The 19,377-nt window shown below is 49.1% G+C and overlaps 1 protein-coding gene across 1 annotated transcript in view; it reads right to left on the bottom strand.

The window, feature by feature from the left end:
• The window catches only part of LOC142258443 (uncharacterized), a 263,726-nt gene that overhangs the window by 72,555 nt on the left and 171,794 nt on the right, over positions 1–19,377 (bottom strand). The window contains exons 5-6 of the mRNA XM_075331089.1: positions 6,752–6,875; positions 6,603–6,670 (exon numbers count right to left, since the gene is read on the bottom strand). Coding sequence (XP_075187204.1) covers positions 6,603–6,670; positions 6,752–6,875 — 192 coding nt within the window. The remainder of the gene's footprint in view (positions 1–6,602; positions 6,671–6,751; positions 6,876–19,377) is intronic.

The following is a 19,377-nucleotide window of genomic DNA, read 5'->3' as shown; positions in this document are numbered from 1 at the left end:
AATGGCTTCTCCCCTGTGTGAATTCTCAGATGTCTAACAAAAGCAAATTTGTGAACAAAGCATCTTCCGCATTCCGAACAAGTAAACAGCTTCTCCCCAGTGTGGGTGTTTAAATGTGTAACAAGCTGTGTTTTTCGATTAAAACATTTCCCACATTCTGAACAAGTAAATGGCTTCTCCCCCGTGTGAGTATTTAGATGTACATCAAGCTGTGCTTTCCAAGTAAAACATTGCCCACATTGTGAACATAGAAATGGCTTCTCCCCGGTGTGAGTAAGTTGATGTTTAAAGAGACCTGATTTATGGATAAAACATTTTCCACATTCAGGACATAAAAATGGTTTTCCTGTGTGAGTTCTCTGATGCACAATTAGAATTGATTTTTGGTTAAAAGACTTTCCACACTGAGTACAAGGAAATGGCTTCTGCCCTGTGTGAATTTTTTTATGTCTAAAAACATCTGATTTCTGGGTGAAACATTTCCCACATTCTGAACATGGAAATGGCTTCTCACCCGTGTGAGTTTTTATATGTGCAACAAGCTGTGATTTCCGAGTAAAATGTTTTGCACATTCTGAACATGGAAATGGCTTCTCCCCAGTGTGAATAAGTTGATGTTTAAAGAGACCTGATTTATGGATAAAACATTTTCCACATTCAGGACATAAAAATGGTTTTCCTGTGTGAGTTCTCTGATGCACAATTAGAATTGATTTTTGGTTAAAAGACTTTCCACACTGAGTACAAGAAAATGGCTTCTCTCCTGTGTGAATTATTTGATGTCTAAAAAGATCTGCTTTCTGGGTGAAACATTTCCCACATTCTGAACATGTAAATGGCTTCTCCCCCGTGTGAGTTTTTATATGTGCAACAAGCTGTGATTTCCGAGTAAAACGTTTTGCACATTCCGAACATGAAAACGGCTTCTCCCCTGTGTGAGTTCTAAGATGATCATTAAGAGTTGATTTACTGCTATAACATTTCCCACATTCTAAACATAAAATAGACTTTGCTCCTGTGTGAATTCTCATGTGTCTAACAAAAGCAAATTTGTGAATAAAACATTTTCCACATTCTGAGCAAGAAAACGGCTTCTCCCCCGTGTGAGTTTTTAGATGTGTAACAAGCTGCGATTTCCTATTAAAACACTGTGCACACTCTGGACAGGAAAACGGCTTCTCCCCTGTGTGAGTTCTTAGATGTTCGGCAAGAGTTGATTTACTTCTGCAACATTTCCCACATTGTAAACATAAATTAGGTTTCTGCTCTGTGTGAGTTTTCTGATGGTCAATCAGTGATGAATTCTGAGTAAAATATTTGCTATAATTTGGGCAGGAGTACGGCTTCTCCTCTGTTTCAGCTCTTTCATATAGAACATCCCTTATGTGACTTTCGTTTTGATCAACATTCTGCTTTGAATCAGGAGATTGTTTAAAAGGATCAGATGACAGATCTCGGAAGTAAAGGGCTGAGGAAAAATCTGGAATGTCTTGCTCTTCATATTTAAGTTGTATAATGCCAGACCTATCTGTAAAAAAAAAATAAATACATTTTGAATTTTGTTTTAAACAATTTAAAATGAAAATCTGTTTTTCTAGATCATTCAGTCGATAGACATCTCAGATGAGTCTCCCATACACAGGGGAGCTCGCTTGGCTAAGCTCTCCTGTGTCCGCTATCAGAAAGCTGTGACTAACATGTTGGCTGGTGGCTTATCTCCGGGAGAACTATGCTATCGGCAGTCTGAAATCGGACATGCCCTACTGATACCACACTCCCCCTCCCCCCACCCCCAATTGCCAAAAAAAAACAACAGATGACAGCTATACATGATAGCTCACTCCCTGTGGAAACAGTCCCGACCAGTTTTGGAACTGATCGGGGCCGATTAACCCCTTAAATACCGACAGCGATATCAAAGTAGTTAAAAAGGGGTTAAAACACCTCCCTTTCATAGGATTGCCCTCTTCCCTCAGATTATGATCTTTGCCATGACCCTGGGGTATGGTAGCCTGTTAGATACTGCTCTGAGCTAGGTCTAACAGGCTGTTTCAGACACTGACAGGTCTCCAGCACATTAGTACACAAGTACTGTAGTGCAGGAGAAAAGTGATACACATCCCTTTCACAGGATTGCCGCCCTCCCTGAGATTATGATCTTTGCCATGGTCCCCCGTGGTTATCTTGTGACCCCAGGGTACAGGGTCCTGTTAGATTCTGCTATGAGCTGGATCTAACAGGCTGTGTCAGACACTGACAAGTCTCCGCAACTGTGGTTCACTAGTACTGCATTGTACGAGACCAGTAAAAAATATTTATGTCCCACGGTGGGACTGTGAAAGTGAAAAAATAAAAATAGTTAAATAAAATATGTAAAAACGTACAAAAAAAAACCTGTAAAAAAAGTGCACACAAATTGCCTAAACTTGCTTCCCCACTAAAATCACAGCCTTCATGCTGAAACAAAAAAAAAAGTACACCTAATTGGCATCGCTGCATCTGGAACGACCCAAACTATAAAACGGTCACGTTATTTATTCTATATGGCCAACAGTACCGAAATTCAGTCGAAAACCGACAGAACCGCTCACTATAATGAGGCAGTTGGAGGCACGTTGGACTCCATCTGGTCTCTTTTTAGCCGGTGTCCCATCATTTTAGGAGTCTTTTTAGCTCACAAATGTGGATGACCACAGTTCTGTGCACTAAAAAAGATGGATAACAATAAAACAGACGTCAGACGGAGTCCAACCTGTCTCCATCTGCCTCATTAGAGTGAGTGGTTCTGTTGATGGTTTCGTCTGAGTCACATTTTTGGGGGGGAGGGGATTTAGATGGAGACCGTAAGTGCTCAGCGCAGGACAAGAATGTGATCCCAGCCTTATACTAAAAGTGATCAATACATGTTCTGTACCCCAAAATGTTACCAAGAAACCCCCTAAATTACCCCCACAAAACCAGCTGCCACTCAGGTTTATCATCTGTCACTGGAATATTGGGGTTTCAACGTTACTGGTAGAATCTGAAAAAGCGATGGCTCCCACCCTCCTAACAAAATCCAGATTAAATTTGCCCCCCTCCTTCTCAGCCCCCAGTGTCTAAACTGCAATAAGCGGCCACACATTTGGCAGTATTGTAGCGGGAGGAGCCCAATTCATGTCACCACAAGCACAATCTGGGCATAATGTATGGAGGCGCTACAGACACACCCCAGGTCTTTGGGGTACTCTGTCCCAGGCCTTGAGTCATAGGGACGTGTCACTGGGGTGGCCGGTGCCTGGTTCCGTGACCCTGGGGGTGGCTTAAAAAAGGGTGAAAAATTAAAAGGGAAATATGAATGAATAAATAAAATGTTTTTCGTGACATCACTTGCGGTATGCGGCTATGTGGGGGAAGCCCCCCGCTGCAAAGTCTCTCACTGCTGGGACTGGAGGTATTGGGCATCTTGGATGTTAGGGCCCTCCGCAAGTAGAGCTAAGCCCCAGGGGAAGATGATGATGGTTGTAGTATGCTGAATGTTAGTGGTGCTGAGGTGTATGAATGGATGTTACAAAAAAGTCTTATCTAGAATAGATAATGGTTACAAGTTCCTTATCTGGTGAGCTGGGAATTAAGAGATTCATGTTTTAAAGGTACCGTCACACTTAGCGACGCTCCAGCGATCCCACCAGCGATCTGACCTAGCAGGGATCGCTGAAGCGTTGCTACATGGTCGTTGGTGAGCTGTCAATCAGGCAGATCTCCACAGCGATCAGAGATCAGCCACCAGCGACCCGTGTAATGACACTGTGCTTGGTAACCATAGTACACATCGGGTTACTAAGCAAAGCGCTTTGCTTATAGTTACCCGATGTGTACCTTGGCTACGTGTGCAGGGAGGAGGGAGCCGGCTTCTAGAAGCTGCGAACGCTGGTAACCAAGGTAAATATCGGGTAACCAAGCAAAGCTCTTTGCTTGGTTACCCGATGTGTACTGTGGTTACCAGCGTCCGCAGAAGCCGGCTCCCTGCACATTCAGATCGTTGCTCTCTCGCTGTCAAACACAGTGATGTGTGCTTTACAGCGGGAGAGCAACGACCAAAATATGGTCCCGGACATTCAGCAACGACTGACGACCTCACAGCAGAGGCAGAGGTCGTTGCTGGATGTCACACACAGCGACATCGCTAGCGAGATTGCGTCACAAAAAACGTGACTCAGTAGCCATGTCGCTAGCGATGTCGCTTAGTGAGACCAGTTCCTTATCTGGTGAACTGGGAATTAAGGTATTTATGTTTTAAGGCTAAGGTGATATGTGATTGTATGCAGCGGTTCCTTTGAAATACTACAATAAAAAAAACAAATGTAATCCTAAAAAGTCAAGACACTCTAATATTTTGCTTCTGAAAGGTGATTTTGAGATGTCTCCTCAAACTATTCCAGAAAAATCTGTGTTCGGATTGTTGAACAGCTCCTTCCTGCTCAGCCCGGCCGTGTGGCCAAACAGAACTTTTTAACTACATGTTGGGTATCACTGCACTCACATGAAACTGGGCAATAAACTGTGGGGTCCCCTTTTTGAAGCATTTCAGGGGTGCGGTGTTTAAAATGGTATCACTTTTGGGGAGTGTCCAATATAAAGCTCCCGATAAGTCCATAAGTCTGAATAGGTTCCTAATTTATAGACAGGCGTGCGCCTTTCCATATCAAGTCCTATCAGGCTAATTACACACAGCTGGACTCCAATGAAGTGGAACCATCTCAAGGAGGATCACAAGGAAATGGACAGCATGGGACTTACATATGAGTGTCTGAGCAAAGGGTGTGAATACTTATGAACATGTGATATTTCAGTTTTTCTTTTTTTTATAAAATTTGCAAAAATTTCTACATTTGTTTTTTTCTGACAAGATGGGGGATGGGGGCAGAGTGCACATTAATGAGAAAAAAAATGAACTTTTTTGAATTTACCAAATGGCTGCAATGAAACAAAGAATTAAAAATTTAAAGGGGTCTGAATACTTTACGTGCCCACTATATTTTACATGAAGGGTTAATGTGGCGCCCTGGACTAGCCAGGACGTCACAGGTACTGCAATAACACACCCCACACCCCGGTTAGGAACATCTAAGTCAGACACAAATCCTTGTTGCCTCCCCTCCAGGGTCTGATGTCCACACCAGGTGCGGCGGAGCCAGGCGGTTGGCTCCACCCACCGAGGAGTTCACAGTCCTGGAGGCGGGAAAAGGGTTCAGTTCAGTGCAGTTTGGAGAGTAGAGCGAGAGTGAGGGAAGTAGTAGTGGAGGAACTGACTGGCCGTGTCCGGGTACGTGGCCCGGGCACAGAAACAGCAAGGTTGGTAGACGATGGTGACCGTCTGCAGGAGAGGCCGATTGACGCACAACCGTAAGGACCGGGGACGGGCGGTGGCCCGCCGGTACCGGATCGGGGAGCGAAGAGAAGCCAGCACCATCCGGCAGGGCCTACGGACCCCGACCAGGCTAGGAGTCGCTGTAAAACCGGTCAAATCCGTCAGCGACGGGAACCTCCGGGGTTTCCCAGCAACAAAGACCCGACTGAAGGCAACCGTCCAAACCGTGAGGGAGATAAAGTTATCGCCAGAGCTAGAGCTCCCAGGGCCAGAGCCTGCGGGCAAGAAGGGGCTCCCTTAGCCAACATACCGCAGGGGAACGGGTTACCGGTGGGAAGCCATCGGGGCCGAGAACATAATACCGGTGCAGGGAGAGACAGTTACCGCCAGCCTATCGGGAGTAACCGTTGCAGCCGTCTGTGGGACTCGTCCATCCAGCCGTTTGTTTTACCAGAGACTCCGTGTGCGTTACTGGCTGAGTAAGTACCACCGTGCCGTCTGGCACTGCGCTGCCCCGCGACCCTGCACCTAGCCAAGCCCTGCAATCCACCAAACAGACAATCACTCCGGGCCCCGGGACTACCACAATCCCCCTACCCACGGAGGGGAGGAAAACATCCCAGCTGCTCCCTGTCACCGCTCCCGGGATCCCCGTACAGAGCAGCGGTGGTGCCCCCACCTCACCACACACCATGGGTGGCGTCACAAACCGACACCCCAAACACCAACAAAACACCCCTTTCACTCACGGGCGAGGAGCGCCGCTCAAGTCCCCGGATCTGGCCCACCGCTCGACCCACCGAGCAGCAGCAGCGCCGGACCCGAGCGTGGTGCGCGCAGCGCCCCGCCGCCCGCGACATTAATATACAGCTGGAAAAACTGACACAGCAAAGAGCGGAAATATAGGAATGTGTGACTTGTGTGCGTTATTGGGTGGTCTGTACTCACCGGGGCGGTGATCTGTAGGAATCTCCTCGTTACTCCGCTGATCGCCCCTCACATTTCTCTCTGGAGAATTAATATTGTTCAGATCTTTATCCGGATCCAAAAGCTGCAAAACAAAATATTGTAAAAGTCCCCGGGAATAATGGAGATAAGATCCGGACATGTGAGGTCTGTGGTCAGCTGTGATCCTGCCGTCTCCACCGCTCTCATTACACAAGTATAAAACATCTAATACTGGAGGAGAAAACAAGACTGAACACAAGGAGGTCACAGCCGTCTACACCTCATAGGGGAGATCTCCATCTACCTGAGGATCCTGTGGAGGAGGAGGAGGAGCGGGACATCTCTCTGGGGTCGTCCTCGTACTGGAGACACCTGCAGGAGACACAGACAGGACGGACATCATTATTACATACAGATAATTATAGGCCGGGTGTATTCAGTCCTGTCTATTACCTGGTGATGTGCGGGGCTGGGGCTCCTCCATCATCACCTCCTTGTACCGGTCCTTGTGTCCTTCTAGATACTCCCACTCCTCCATGGAGAAATAGATGGTGACGTCCTGACACCTTATAGGAACCTGACAACACAATGATACCGTCATCACCCAGAATCCTCCAGTGCCGTCCTGTATAATGTCCCAGCATTCCCAGCAGTGTCACCTCTCCAGTCAGCAGCTCAAGCATCTTGTTGGTGAGTTCCAGGATCTTATGGTCATTGATGTCCTCATGTATCCGGGGGTGAGGTGGAGGCCCCGGGATTGGGCTCAGGGTTCCTCCCCGTCCTTCACACACAGGGGCCTGACAGCGATCACTAGAGGTCTTCACTACTGTGTAATCCTGAGTGTGGAGACATTAATAATATCACTACAGACATTTCCAGAGTCCATCACCTCCCCGGTCATATCCTCTGTTATTCCCATAGATAATGATGTAATGTGATGACATCAGAACCTCTCACCTCCCCGGTCATATCCTCTGTTATCCCCATAGATAATGATGTAATGTGATGACATCAGAGCCTCTCACCTCCCCGGTCATATCCTCTGTTATTCCCATAGATAATGATGTAATGTGATGACATCAGAGCCTCTCACCTCCCCGGTCATATCCTCTGTTATTCCCATAGATAATGATGTAATGTGATGACATCAGAACCTCTCACCTCCCCGGTCATATCCTCTGTTATTCCCATAGATAATGATGTAATGTGATGACATCAGAGCCTCTCACCTCCCCGGTCATATCCTCTGTTATTCCCATAGATAATGATGTAATGTGATGACATCAGAGCCTCTCACCTCCCCGGTCATATCCTCTGTTATTCCCATAGATAATGATGTAATGTGATGACATCAGAGCCTCTCACCTCCCCGGTCATATCCTCTGTTATTTCCATAGATAATGATGTAATGTGATGACATCAGAACCTCTCACCTCCCCGGTCATATCCTCTGTTATTCCCATAGATAATGATGTAATGTGATGACATCAGAACCTCTCACCTCCCCGGTCATATCCTCTGTTATTCCCATAGATAATGATGTAATGTGATGACATCAGAACCTCTCACCTCTCCAGTAAGATGGAAAATTATCTCCAGGGTGAGGTTTAATATCTTCTCAGCCATCTTGTCTTTCTTGTTATTCATCCTTGACAGATCAATCAGGAAGATTCTCGCAGAGATGTTATCAGCAGAAGATTCTTTATTGTAGGAACCTAAATGAAAAAAAAAGATATAATTACTAATCTGGAGCCTCTGATGAAGAGAAAAAGTGAAACCATGACTGAAGCATCACGTCCTTTTCAGGCTGGCGATCCTACTGAGATTTTCAGTGTTTGGTCGTCTCATGAGCAATTGTCAACGTATTTAACCTCCATCGTTCTTCCCGTGGTTTTTATAGCATTTTTTTTTACTACATTGAACAATGAACAAACCTCTCACAGGTTTTGAAACAAAAGTACAGAGCATCTTCTGAGCAGCAACTTATATATAAACCCTTAAAACATCATTTTATTGATAAGCTTAAAACATCCAAAAAGAAGGGAATTTTGTTTACTTACCGTAAATTCCTTTTCTTCTAGCTCCAATTGGGAGACCCAGACAATTGGGTGTATAGCTTCTGCCTCCGGAGGCCACACAAAGTATTACACTTAAAAGTGTAAAGCCCCTCCCCTTCTGCCTATACACCCCCCGTGCCTCACGGGCTCCTCAGTTTTGGTGCAAAAGCAAGAAGGAGGAAAAGTTATAAATTGGTTTAAAGTAAATTCAGTCCGAAGAAATTTCGGAGAACTGAAACCATTGAACATGAACAACATGTGTACACAAAGAACAACAGCCCGAAGGGCACAGGGGCGGGTGCTGGGTCTCCCAATTGGAGCTAGAAGAAAAGGAATTTACGGTAAGTAAACAAAATTCCCTTCTTCTTTGTCGCTCCATTGGGAGACCCAGACAATTGGGACGTCCAAAAGCAGTCCCTGGGTGGGTAAAGTAAAACCTCGAAATAGAGCCGTAAAACGGCCCCTTCCTACAGGTGGGCAACCGCCGCCTGAAGGACTCGCCTACCTAGGCTGGCATCTGCCGAAGCATAGGTATGCACCTGATAGTGTTTCGTGAAAGTGTGCAGGCTCGACCAGGTAGCTGCCTGACACACCTGCTGAGCCGTAGCCTGGTGCCGCAAAGCCCAGGACGCACCCACGGCTCTGGTAGAATGGGCCCTTAGCCCTGAGGGAACCGGAAGCCCAGAAGATCGGTAAGCTTCGAGAATAGGTTCCTTGATCCACCGAGCCAGGGTTGATTTGGAAGCCTGTGACCCTTTACGCTGGCCAGCGACAAGGACAAAGAGTGCATCCGAGCGGCGCAGGGGCGCCGTACGAGAAATGTAGAGTCTGAGTGCTCTCACCAGATCTAACAAATGCAAATCCCTTTCACATTGGTGAACTGGATGAGGACAAAAAGAGGGTAAGGAGATATCCTGATTGAGATGAAAGGGGGATACCACCTTAGGGAGAAATTCCGGAACCGGACGCAGAACCACCTTGTCCTGGTGAAACACCAGGAAAGGGGCTTTGCATGACAGCGCTGCTAGCTCAGACACTCTCCGAAGTGATGTGACTGCTACTAGGAAGGCCACTTTCTGCGAAAGGCGTGAGAGAGGAATATCCCTCATTGGCTCGAAAGGTGGTTTCTGAAGAGCCATCGGCACCCTGTTCAGATCCCAGGGTTCTAACGGCCGCTTGTAAGGAGGGACTATGTGACAAACCTTCTGCAGGAACGTGCGTACCTGTGGAAGTCTGGCTAGGCGCTTCTGAAAGAACACAGAGAGCGCTGAGACTTGTCCCTTAAGGGAGCCGAGCGACAAACCTTTTTCCAATCCGGATTGAAGGAAGGAAAGAAAAGTGGGCAAGGCAAATGGCCAGGGAGAAAAACCCTGATCAGAGCACCAAGATAAGAATATCCTCCACGTCCTGTGGTAGATCTTGGCGGACGTTGGTTTCCTAGCCTGTCTCATAGTGGCAATGACCTCTTGAGATAACCCGGAAGACGCTAGGATCCAGGACTCAATGGCCACACAGTCAGGTTGAGGGCCGCAGAATTCAGATGGAAAAACGGTCCTCGAGACAGCAAGTCTGGTCGGTCTGGTAGTGCCCACGGTTGGCCCACCGTGAGATGCCACAGATCCGGGTACCACGACCTCCTCGGCCAGTCTGGAGCGACGAGGATGGTGCGGCGGCAGTCGGACCTGATCTTGCGTAACACTCTGGGCAACAGTGCCAGAGGAGGAAACACATAAGGGAGTTGAAACTGCGACCAATCCTGAACTAAAGCGTCTGCCGCCAGAGCTCTGTGATCTTGAGACCGTGCCATGAATGTCGGGACCTTGTGGTTGTGCCGGGACGCCATTAGGTCGACGTCCGGCATCCCCCAGCTGCAACAGATCTCCTGAAACACGTCCGGGTGAAGGGACCATTCCCCTGCGTCCATGCCCTGGCGACTGAGAAAGTCTGCTTCCCAGTTTTCTACGCCCGGGATGTAACTGCGGATATGGCGGAGGCTGTGGCTTCCACCCATAGCAGAATCCGCCGGACTTCCTGGAAGGCTTGCCGACTGCGTGTTCCGCCTTGGTAGTTGATGTATGCCACCGCTGTGGAGTTGTCCGACTGAATTCGGATCTGCTTGCCTTCCAGCCACGGCTGGAACGCCTTTAGGGCAAGATACACTGCCCTTATCTCCAGAACATTGATCTGAAGGGAGGACTCTGGCTGAGTCCAAGTACCCTGAGCCCTGTGGTGGAGAAAGACCGCTCCCCACCCTGACAGGCTCGCGTCCGTCGTGACCACAGCCCAGGATGGGGGCAGGAAGGATTTCCCCTTCGACAGAGAAGTGGGAAGAAGCCACCACTGAAGGGAAGCCTTGGCTGCCCGAGAAAGGGAGACGTTCCTGTCGAGGAACGTCGACTTCCTGTCCCATTTGCGGAGAATGTCCCATTGAAGTGGACGCAGATGAAACTGCGCAAAAGGAACTGCCTCCATTGCTGCTACCATCTTCCCTAGGAAGTGCATGAGGCGCCGCAAGGGGTGTGACTGGCCTAGAAGGAGAGATTGCACCCCTGTCTGTAGTGAATGCTGTTTGTCCAGCGGAAGCTTCACTATCGCTGAGAGAGTATGAAACTCCATGCCAAGATATGTCAGTGATTAGGAAATCTCCTTGGGACATTGAGGCGATGACGGAGCGGAGCGATTCCATCCGGAACCGCCTGGTTTTTACATGTTTGTTGAGCAGTTTTAGGTCCAGAACAGGACGGAAGGATCCGTCCTTTTTCGGCACCACGAACAAGTTGGAGTAAAAACCGTGACCCTGTTGCTGAAAAGGAACAGGGATCACCACTCCTTCTGCCTTCAGAGTGCATACCGCCTGAAGAAGAGCATCGGCTCACTCGGGGGCGGAGATGTTCTGAAGAACCGAGTCGGAGGACGAGAGTTGAACTCTATCCTGTAACCGTGAGACAGAATGTCTCTCACCCAACGGTCTTTTACCTGTGGCAGCCAGGCGACGCAAAAGCGGGAAAGCCTGCCACCGACCGAGGATGCGGTGTGAGGAGGCCGAAAGTCATGAGGAGGCCGCTTTGGGAGCGGTTCCCCCCGGCGGTCTTTTTAGGACGTGACTTAGACCGCCATGAATCGGAGTTCCTCTGATCCTTCTGAGGCCTTTTGGACGAGGAGAATTGAGACCTGCCCGCGGACCGAAAGGACCGAAACCTCGATTGTACCTTCCGTGGTTGAGGTCTGTTTGGTTTGGACTGGGGTAAGGACGAGTCCTTTCCCTTGGATTGTTTAATGATTTCATCCAATCGCTCACCAAACAGACGGTCGCCAGAAAATGGCAAACCGGTTAAGAACTTTTTGGAAGCAGCGTCTGCCTTCCATTCACATAGCCACATGGCCCTGCGGACTGCCACCGAATTGGCGGATGCTAACGCCGTAAGGCTCGCAGAGTCCAGGACAGCATTAATGGCGTAGGACGCAAACGCCTACGCCTGAGAGGTTAAGGACACCACTTGCGGAGCAGACGTACGTGTGACTGCATTAATCTGCGCATGACAAGCTGAGATAGCTTGGAGTGCCCATACGGCTGCGAATGCTGGAGCAAAAGACGCGCCGATAGCTTCATAGATGGATTTCAACCAGAGCTCCATCTGTCTGTCAGTGGCATCTTTGAGTGAAGCCCCATCTTCCACTGCAACTATGGATCTAGCCGCCAGTCTGGAGACTGGAGGATCCACCTTGGGACAATGTCAGGGGGGGAAGGGATAACGTGTATCCTTAAGGCGCTTGGAAAAACGCTTATCTGGACAAGCTCGGTGTTTCTGGACTGCCTCTCTGAAGTCAGAGTGATCCAGAAACGTACTCAATGTACGCTTGGGAAACCTGAAACGGAATTTCTCCTGCTGAGAAGCTGACTCCTCAATTGGAGGAGCTGGGGGAGAAATATCCAACACCTGATTGATGGTCGCTATAAGGTCATTCACTATGGCGTCACCTTCAGGTGTATCTAGGTTGAGAGCGGCCTCAGGATCAGAATCCTGATCTGCTACCTCCGCTTCATCATCCAGAGAGTCCTCCTGCTGAGACCCCGAACAGTGTGATGAAGTCGAGGGAATTTCCCAGCGAGCCCGCTTAGGCGGCCTGGGACTGCGGTCCGTGTCAGAGACCTCACCCTGGGACCTATGGGTCACCCCAGGAGCACTTTGCTGCTCCAACTGAGGGGGGCCTGGGGTCAATGATTCAACAGTGCCCGTGGCCTGAGTCACCGGTCTGGACTGTAAGGCTTCTAGTATCTTAGCAGACCATTTATCCATACTCTCAGACAGTTTGTCAGCAAATACTGCAAACTCCGTCCCTGTCACCTGGACAGTGGTAGCAGGTGGTTCCACCTGGGCCACCAGTAGCAGAGGCTCCGGCTGAGTAAGTGCCACAGGGGCCAAGCATTGCACACAATGAGGATCGGTGGAACCTGCCGGTAGTATAGCCGCACATGAGGCACAGGTTGCAAAGTAAGCCTGTGCTTTGGCACCCTTGCTTTTTGCGGACGACATGCTGTTGTCTCCTCTGAGTACAATCCAGGAGGGTATATAGCCAAAAATCAACAGTGCGACCGTACAGAGTAAATGTATAGCATATAAGCATATATATATATGTACACTCCGGCACTCAGTGGGGCCAGCACCCAGGTGCTGCTTACCGACCGCTCAAAGCGGTTGTGTGATCACCAGATTCCCTGCCTGGGCCTCCCAGAGCCTGTTGTCTCTCCTCTCCAGCGTCAGAAGTGCTGACAGGAATGGCTGCCGGCGTTCTGTGGGGAGGAGGGGGCCGTGGGCGTGCCCCAGAAAGTGCAGGAATCTGATGTCCCACTGTGCTGAGTGAGGGGGGAGGAGGATACAAAGTATGCTCCAGCCCTCAGCGCTGACGTCCTGTGCAGCGTCCCGCCCTTCCCCTGACTGGCAGGCCTGGGGGCGGGAATATGCGATACTAGGCCGCAAAAGCCGGGGACTAAAGTTATAAGCGCGGCCGGCAAATAAGCGCGGCCGGCGCGGTAGTCCCCGGCGCACTAACACACCCAGCAGTGCTGCAGTGTGTATGGCACAAGCGCTCCATGAGCGGTCCCCCAGGGGGACACAGAGTACCTCACAGTAGCAGGGCCTTGTCCCTGACGATACCCGGCTCCTGTCCAGCAGATTCCTCAGGGGCTGCGGAGGGAGCACGGTCCCAGTGCCTGGAGACCGATTAGGATCCCACTTCACCCAGAGCCCATTAAGGGATGGGGAAGGAAAACAGCATGTGGCTCCTGCCTATGTACCCGCAATGGGTACCTCAACCTTAACAGCACCGCCGACCAGAGTGGGGTGAGAAGGGAGCATGCTGGGGGCCCTGTTATGGGCCCTCTTTTCTTCCATCCGACATAGTCAGCAGCTGCTGCTGACTAAGATGTGGAGCTATGCGTGGATGTCAGCCTCCTTCGCACAAAGCATAAAAACTGAGGAGCCCGTGAGGCACGGGGGGTGTATAGGCAGAAGGGGAGGGGCTTTACACTTTTAAGTGTAATACTTTGTGTGGCCTCCGGAGGCAGAAGCTATACACCCAATTGTCTGGGTCTCCCAATGGAGCGACAAAGAAATACACACAATATAGAACCTAAAGTGCACAGGTGGAGAAGGGAGGAGGGTAAAGATTAAAAAACCCTGACAGTAAGCCTCCCTCCTGTCCACAACCTCACGCGGGGGTTGGCACCCTAAAAAACGGTATGGCGCCCCCACTCACCGACGGCTATCCTTGACCTGCCCTAAATCACCCTAACGGCAGGTATGAAAAGGTGCTCAAAACTGATAAAGTGCGGATAGCCAGTGAGGTATAAAAAGAGGATCGTGTATGTCCAATTGCCTCGTGCCCGAGTTTCCTCACATTGATAGATAGGTGAGGTGGATATAGCTCTTGACAGAGGTTGGGCGGGAGTAGGTCAAAAAAGGGGACCCTAGTACCTGTCTCCTGACTGCTCCCTACCTCAAGCAGGGGTCGGCACCCTAAACAAAGCGATACAGTATGGCGCCCCCACACCACAATGGCTACCCCTAAGTAAGTCCCTATTGCACCCTGTCAAATAATGCATATATATATATATATATATATATATATATATATATATATATATATATATATATATATATATATATAGATATAGATATAGATATAGATATATAGTGCCTGTGCTGTGAACCTAAAGTGCATAGTGATACATATATAGCAATAAGAACAAGGGGCACTTATAATGAGATGCAGTAATAGTTTATAGCAGCATCCAGATCAGAAAGTGCCTGTGCTTAATCAGAGTGCAGGGTACTAAAATAGGGTGTACTCATCCTAATACACGATCCAATTGTCGCCTCTGGTTGCCTCAACGCGTTTCTCCCTCCAGGGTCATTAGGAGGCCTGATAATCAGCGTGACAGACAGATGTCAAGATGAGCAGATAAGGAAGGGGCCTGATGCCAGCAGCTGCCTTTTAAACAGAACCAGGCACCTCAGAACCCACCCCCTCTAATCCCACCCCTCCCATAAAGGATAGTACAATAAAGACATAAAGATTTGCCAATCAGCATGTTTGACAATACCTAGCGCCATATAGACGTTACTTACATGCCTTTTAACAAATGATATATCCCTCCCAACGGCCGATTCAGACATGTGGAGGCCGTTTGCGTTCCAGGGTGAACCGCATCACATGACCGGATGTGACGTTACGATACCCAGCCACAACCCGGAAGTGACGCGGTAACGTCCATAATCATGTGACTCGTGTTTGTCTTCCAACCTGGAACGCACCACCATGTTGCTGCTAGGTCCAATAGAGGCAAACCATCCCCCTAAAGCATAGCCGATTATAGTAACACCGGGCATAAGATCCCACATCTATTCAGCCATATATAAGCCATAGATAGAAAGATATATATACAAATACCCCCATCCACAGCATCTATCCCCACAATCATTATATTATATTGTTATTTTGTGATAAGAAAGCTCTTATACAGGAAAACACTTATATTAACAGATATGTCATTTATATGCAAACATATGGATAAACCAGCCACATAGTATAATCTATGGGCTACATTAGGTGGTCCAGGAGATACTTTTGATGAATTACAAGGGGAAGGGGGGAGGGGGGAGGTGGCGGAGGGAGGGAAGAAGGGGGGGGGGGAGAAAAGGTGCCATATATATGTCAATAACGCACAACGGTGTCATTAAACGCAAAAGCGTAGCAGAATTACCTCCCAGTTGTGGGATACAGACCAGTATAACCACCTCAAACCAAAAAACAGCACCCTCGGGCTCAAAGGAATGAAACATAAGACAACTGCTCATTGAGTCCCCCAGGGTGTACCGATTCCATCCTGAAGATCCACTCACACTCCTTTCTAAGGAGGATCCTATCATGATCCCCCCTCTAGGGTTCTTTTTGACCACCTCCAATACGCGGAAGGATAACTGATGGATATCTCCTCCATGATGTCCATTTATGTGTCTCCCCAGCGGTGTGTCACGCTGACTGCGGACATCTCCCAGGTGTTCCCCAACTCTTCTGCGTAGTTCTCTCTTAAGTCTTTCCTACGTAGTCTAGGGGACATGAACAAGTGGCCACATATATCACCCCTGTGGTCTTACAATTACAGAAGCTCTTCAGAAAAAACTCTTTACCATTTTTGGCACTAATCACCGATTTGGAGGTCTTCATAGAGCCACAATATGCGCAATCACCGCATCTAAAGAAACGCAGAGGCCCCTATTAAGCCAAGTGCCCACAGGTTGTGGTCTTGTGTACCAACTGTGAACCAATCTATCCCTGATTGGTCTACCTCTCCTATACGTAACGCTAGGTTTCTGGGATATCATCCCCCTCAAATCTGGATCCAGGGTGAGTACATCCCAATGCTTTCTGAGGACCCCTAGCACCCACTCATTCTGGCAATCGAATGTGCCAATTAATCTGGTGATATCCTCATTATGTTTCGCCTTATTACCACATCTATGCAGGAGTACTGCTCTATCCTGTTTCTCTGCAAAGTCACGAGCTGTATGTAGAATTTTGCCGGGATAACCTCTATCAAGGAAACGTCGGGTCATGTCCCTAGCCTGTGTTTAAAAATTCGTCATAGTCGAGCAATTCCTCCTCAGGCGCAAATATTGGCCCTTTGGGATACCCATCTTTAGGGGAATCGGATGGTGGCTATCCCATCGAAGTAGATAATTTGTCGCAGTAGGTTTGCGATAAGTTCGAGTGGAAAGGCCACCATCCCGCTCCCTCAATATGGCGACATCCAGAAATGGCAAATTCATTAGCATTTATCTCAGATGTAAAATGGAGCCCCAAATCATTAGTATTTAGCTGTTCTACAAACTTCTCAAACAGGGCACTCGTACCTGACCAAATCAAACTTTTTTTTGGTTTGAGGTGGTTATACTGGTCTGTATCCCACAACTGGGAGGTAATTCTGCTACGCTTTTGCGTTTAATGACACCGTTGTGCGTTATTGACATATATATGGCACCTTTCCCCCCCCCCCTTCTTCCCTCCCCCCCCCTCCCCCTCCGCCACCTCCCCCCCTCTCCCCTTACCCTTGTAATTCATCAAAAGTATCTCCTGGACCCCCTAATGTAGCCCATAGATTATACTATGTGGCTGGTTTATCCATATGTTTGCATAGAAATGACATATCTGTTAATATAAATGTTTTCCTGTATAAGAGCTTTATTATCACAAAATAACAATATAATATAATGATTGTGGGGATAGATGCTGTGGATGGGGGTATTTGTATATATATCTTTCTATCTATGGCTTATATATGGCTGAATAGATGTGGGATCTTATGCCCGGTGTTACTATAATCGGCTATGCTTTAGGGGGATGGTTTGCCTCTATTGGACCTGGCAGCAACATGGTGGTGCGTTCCAGGTTGGAAGACAAACACCAGTCCCATGATTATGGACGTTACCCGCGTCACTTCCGGGTTGTGGCTGGGTATCGTAACGTCACATCCGGTCATGTGATGCGGTTCACCCTGGAACGCAAACGGCCTCCACATGTCTGAATCGGCCGTTGGGAGGGATATATCATTTGTTAAAAGGCATGTAAGTATCGTCTATATGGCGCTAGGTATTGTCAAACATGCTGATTGGCAAATCTTTATGTCTTTATTGTACTATCCTTTATGGGAGGGGTGGGATTGGAGGGGGTGGATTCTGAGGTGCCTGGTTCAGTTTAAAAGGGAGCTGCTGGCATCAGGCCCCTTCCTTATCTGCTCATCTTGACATCTGTCTATCACGCTGATTATCAGGCCTCCTGATGACCCTGGAGGGAGAAACGCGCGTTGAGGCAAACAGAGGCGACAATTGGATCGTGTATTAGGATGAGTACACCCTATGTTTAGTACCCTGCACTCTGATTAAGCACAGGCACTTTCTGATCTGGATGCTGCTATAAACTATTACTGCATCTCATTATAAGTGCCCCTTGTTCTTATTGCTATACATGTATCACTATGCACTTTAGGTTCACAGCACAGGCACTTTATATATATATATGTATATGCATTATTTGACAGGGTGCAATAGGGACTTACTTAGGTGTAGCCATCGTGGTGTGGGGGCGCCATACTGTATCGCTTTGTTTAGGGTGCCGACCCCCGCTTGAGGTAGGGAGCAGTCAGGAGACAGGTACTAGGGTCCCCTTTTTTGACCTACTCCCGCCCAACCTCTGTCAAGAGCTATATCCACCTCACCTATCTATCAATGTGAGGAAACTCGGGCACGAGGCAATTGGACATACACGATCCTCTTTTTATACCTCACTGGCTATCCGCACTTTATCAGTTTTGAGCACCTTTTCATACCTGCCGTTAGGGTGATTTAGGGCAGGTCAAGGATAGCCGTCGGTGAGTGGGGGCGCCATACCGTTTTTTAGGGTGCCAACCCCCGCGTGAGGTAGTGGACAGGAGGGAGGCTTACTGTCAGGGATTTTTAATCTTTACCCTCCTCCCTTCTCCACCTGTGCACTTTAGGTTCTATATTGTGTGTATTTTTTGGATGTTTTAAGCTTATCAATAAAATGATGTTTTAAGGGTTTATATAGAAGTTGTTTCTTCGAACCTTCCCTTCACTATAATATCTCATCTTCTGAGCAGAAAACACTTGAAGAACGATCAGGTCTTTTCTTTTAGCCTCTTGGCATTTTTGGAGACTGAAAGCAGCTAAAATCCCGAAACCATGACGAGTCATTTTTGCATAGAAATGTTTATGTTCCTTCTTGTGAGTTTTTCTCAGGAGATTTTGGAGTGGAAGCAGCTGAAGAAAACGTGCGCACAAACCCTGAAAGCCGAGGATCAGCAGCCGCCATCTCACGAGAGGACCCGGCCATCTCTACCCGGGCCGCCCATCTCTACCCGGGCCGCCCATCTCTACCCGGGCCGCCCATCTCTACCCGGGCCGCCCATCTCTACCCGGGCCGCCCATCTCTACCCGGGCCGCCCATCTCTACCCGGGCCGCCCATCTCTACCCGGGCCGCCCATCTCTACCCTGGCCGCCCATCTCTACCCTGGCCGCCCATCTCTACCCGGGCCGCCCATCTCTACCCGGGCCGCCCATCTCTACCCGGGCCGCCCATCTCTACCCGGGCCGCCCATCTCTACCCGGGCCGCCCATCTCTACCCGGGCCGCCCATCTCTACCCGGGCCGCCCATCTCTACCCGGGCCGCCCATCTCTACCCGGGCCGCCGATCTCTACCCTGGCCGCCGATCTCTACCCTGGCCGCCGATCTCTACCCTGGCCGCCGATCTCTACCCTGGCCGCCGATCTCTACCCTGGCCGCCGATCTCTACCCTGGCCGCCGATCTCTACCCTGGCCGCCGATCTCTACCCTGGCCGCCGATCTCTACCCGGGCCGCCGATCTCTACCCGGGCCGCCGATCTCTACCCGGGCCGCCGATCTCTACCCGGGCCGCCGATCTCTACCCGGGCCGCCGATCTCT

This window comes from Anomaloglossus baeobatrachus, chromosome 1 (genome assembly GCF_048569485.1).
Source record: "Anomaloglossus baeobatrachus isolate aAnoBae1 chromosome 1, aAnoBae1.hap1, whole genome shotgun sequence".
Lineage (NCBI taxonomy): Eukaryota > Metazoa > Chordata > Amphibia > Anura > Aromobatidae > Anomaloglossus > Anomaloglossus baeobatrachus.
Note: the sequence above shows the minus strand (reverse complement) of the source record. Positions and strands in the feature narration are given on the sequence as shown.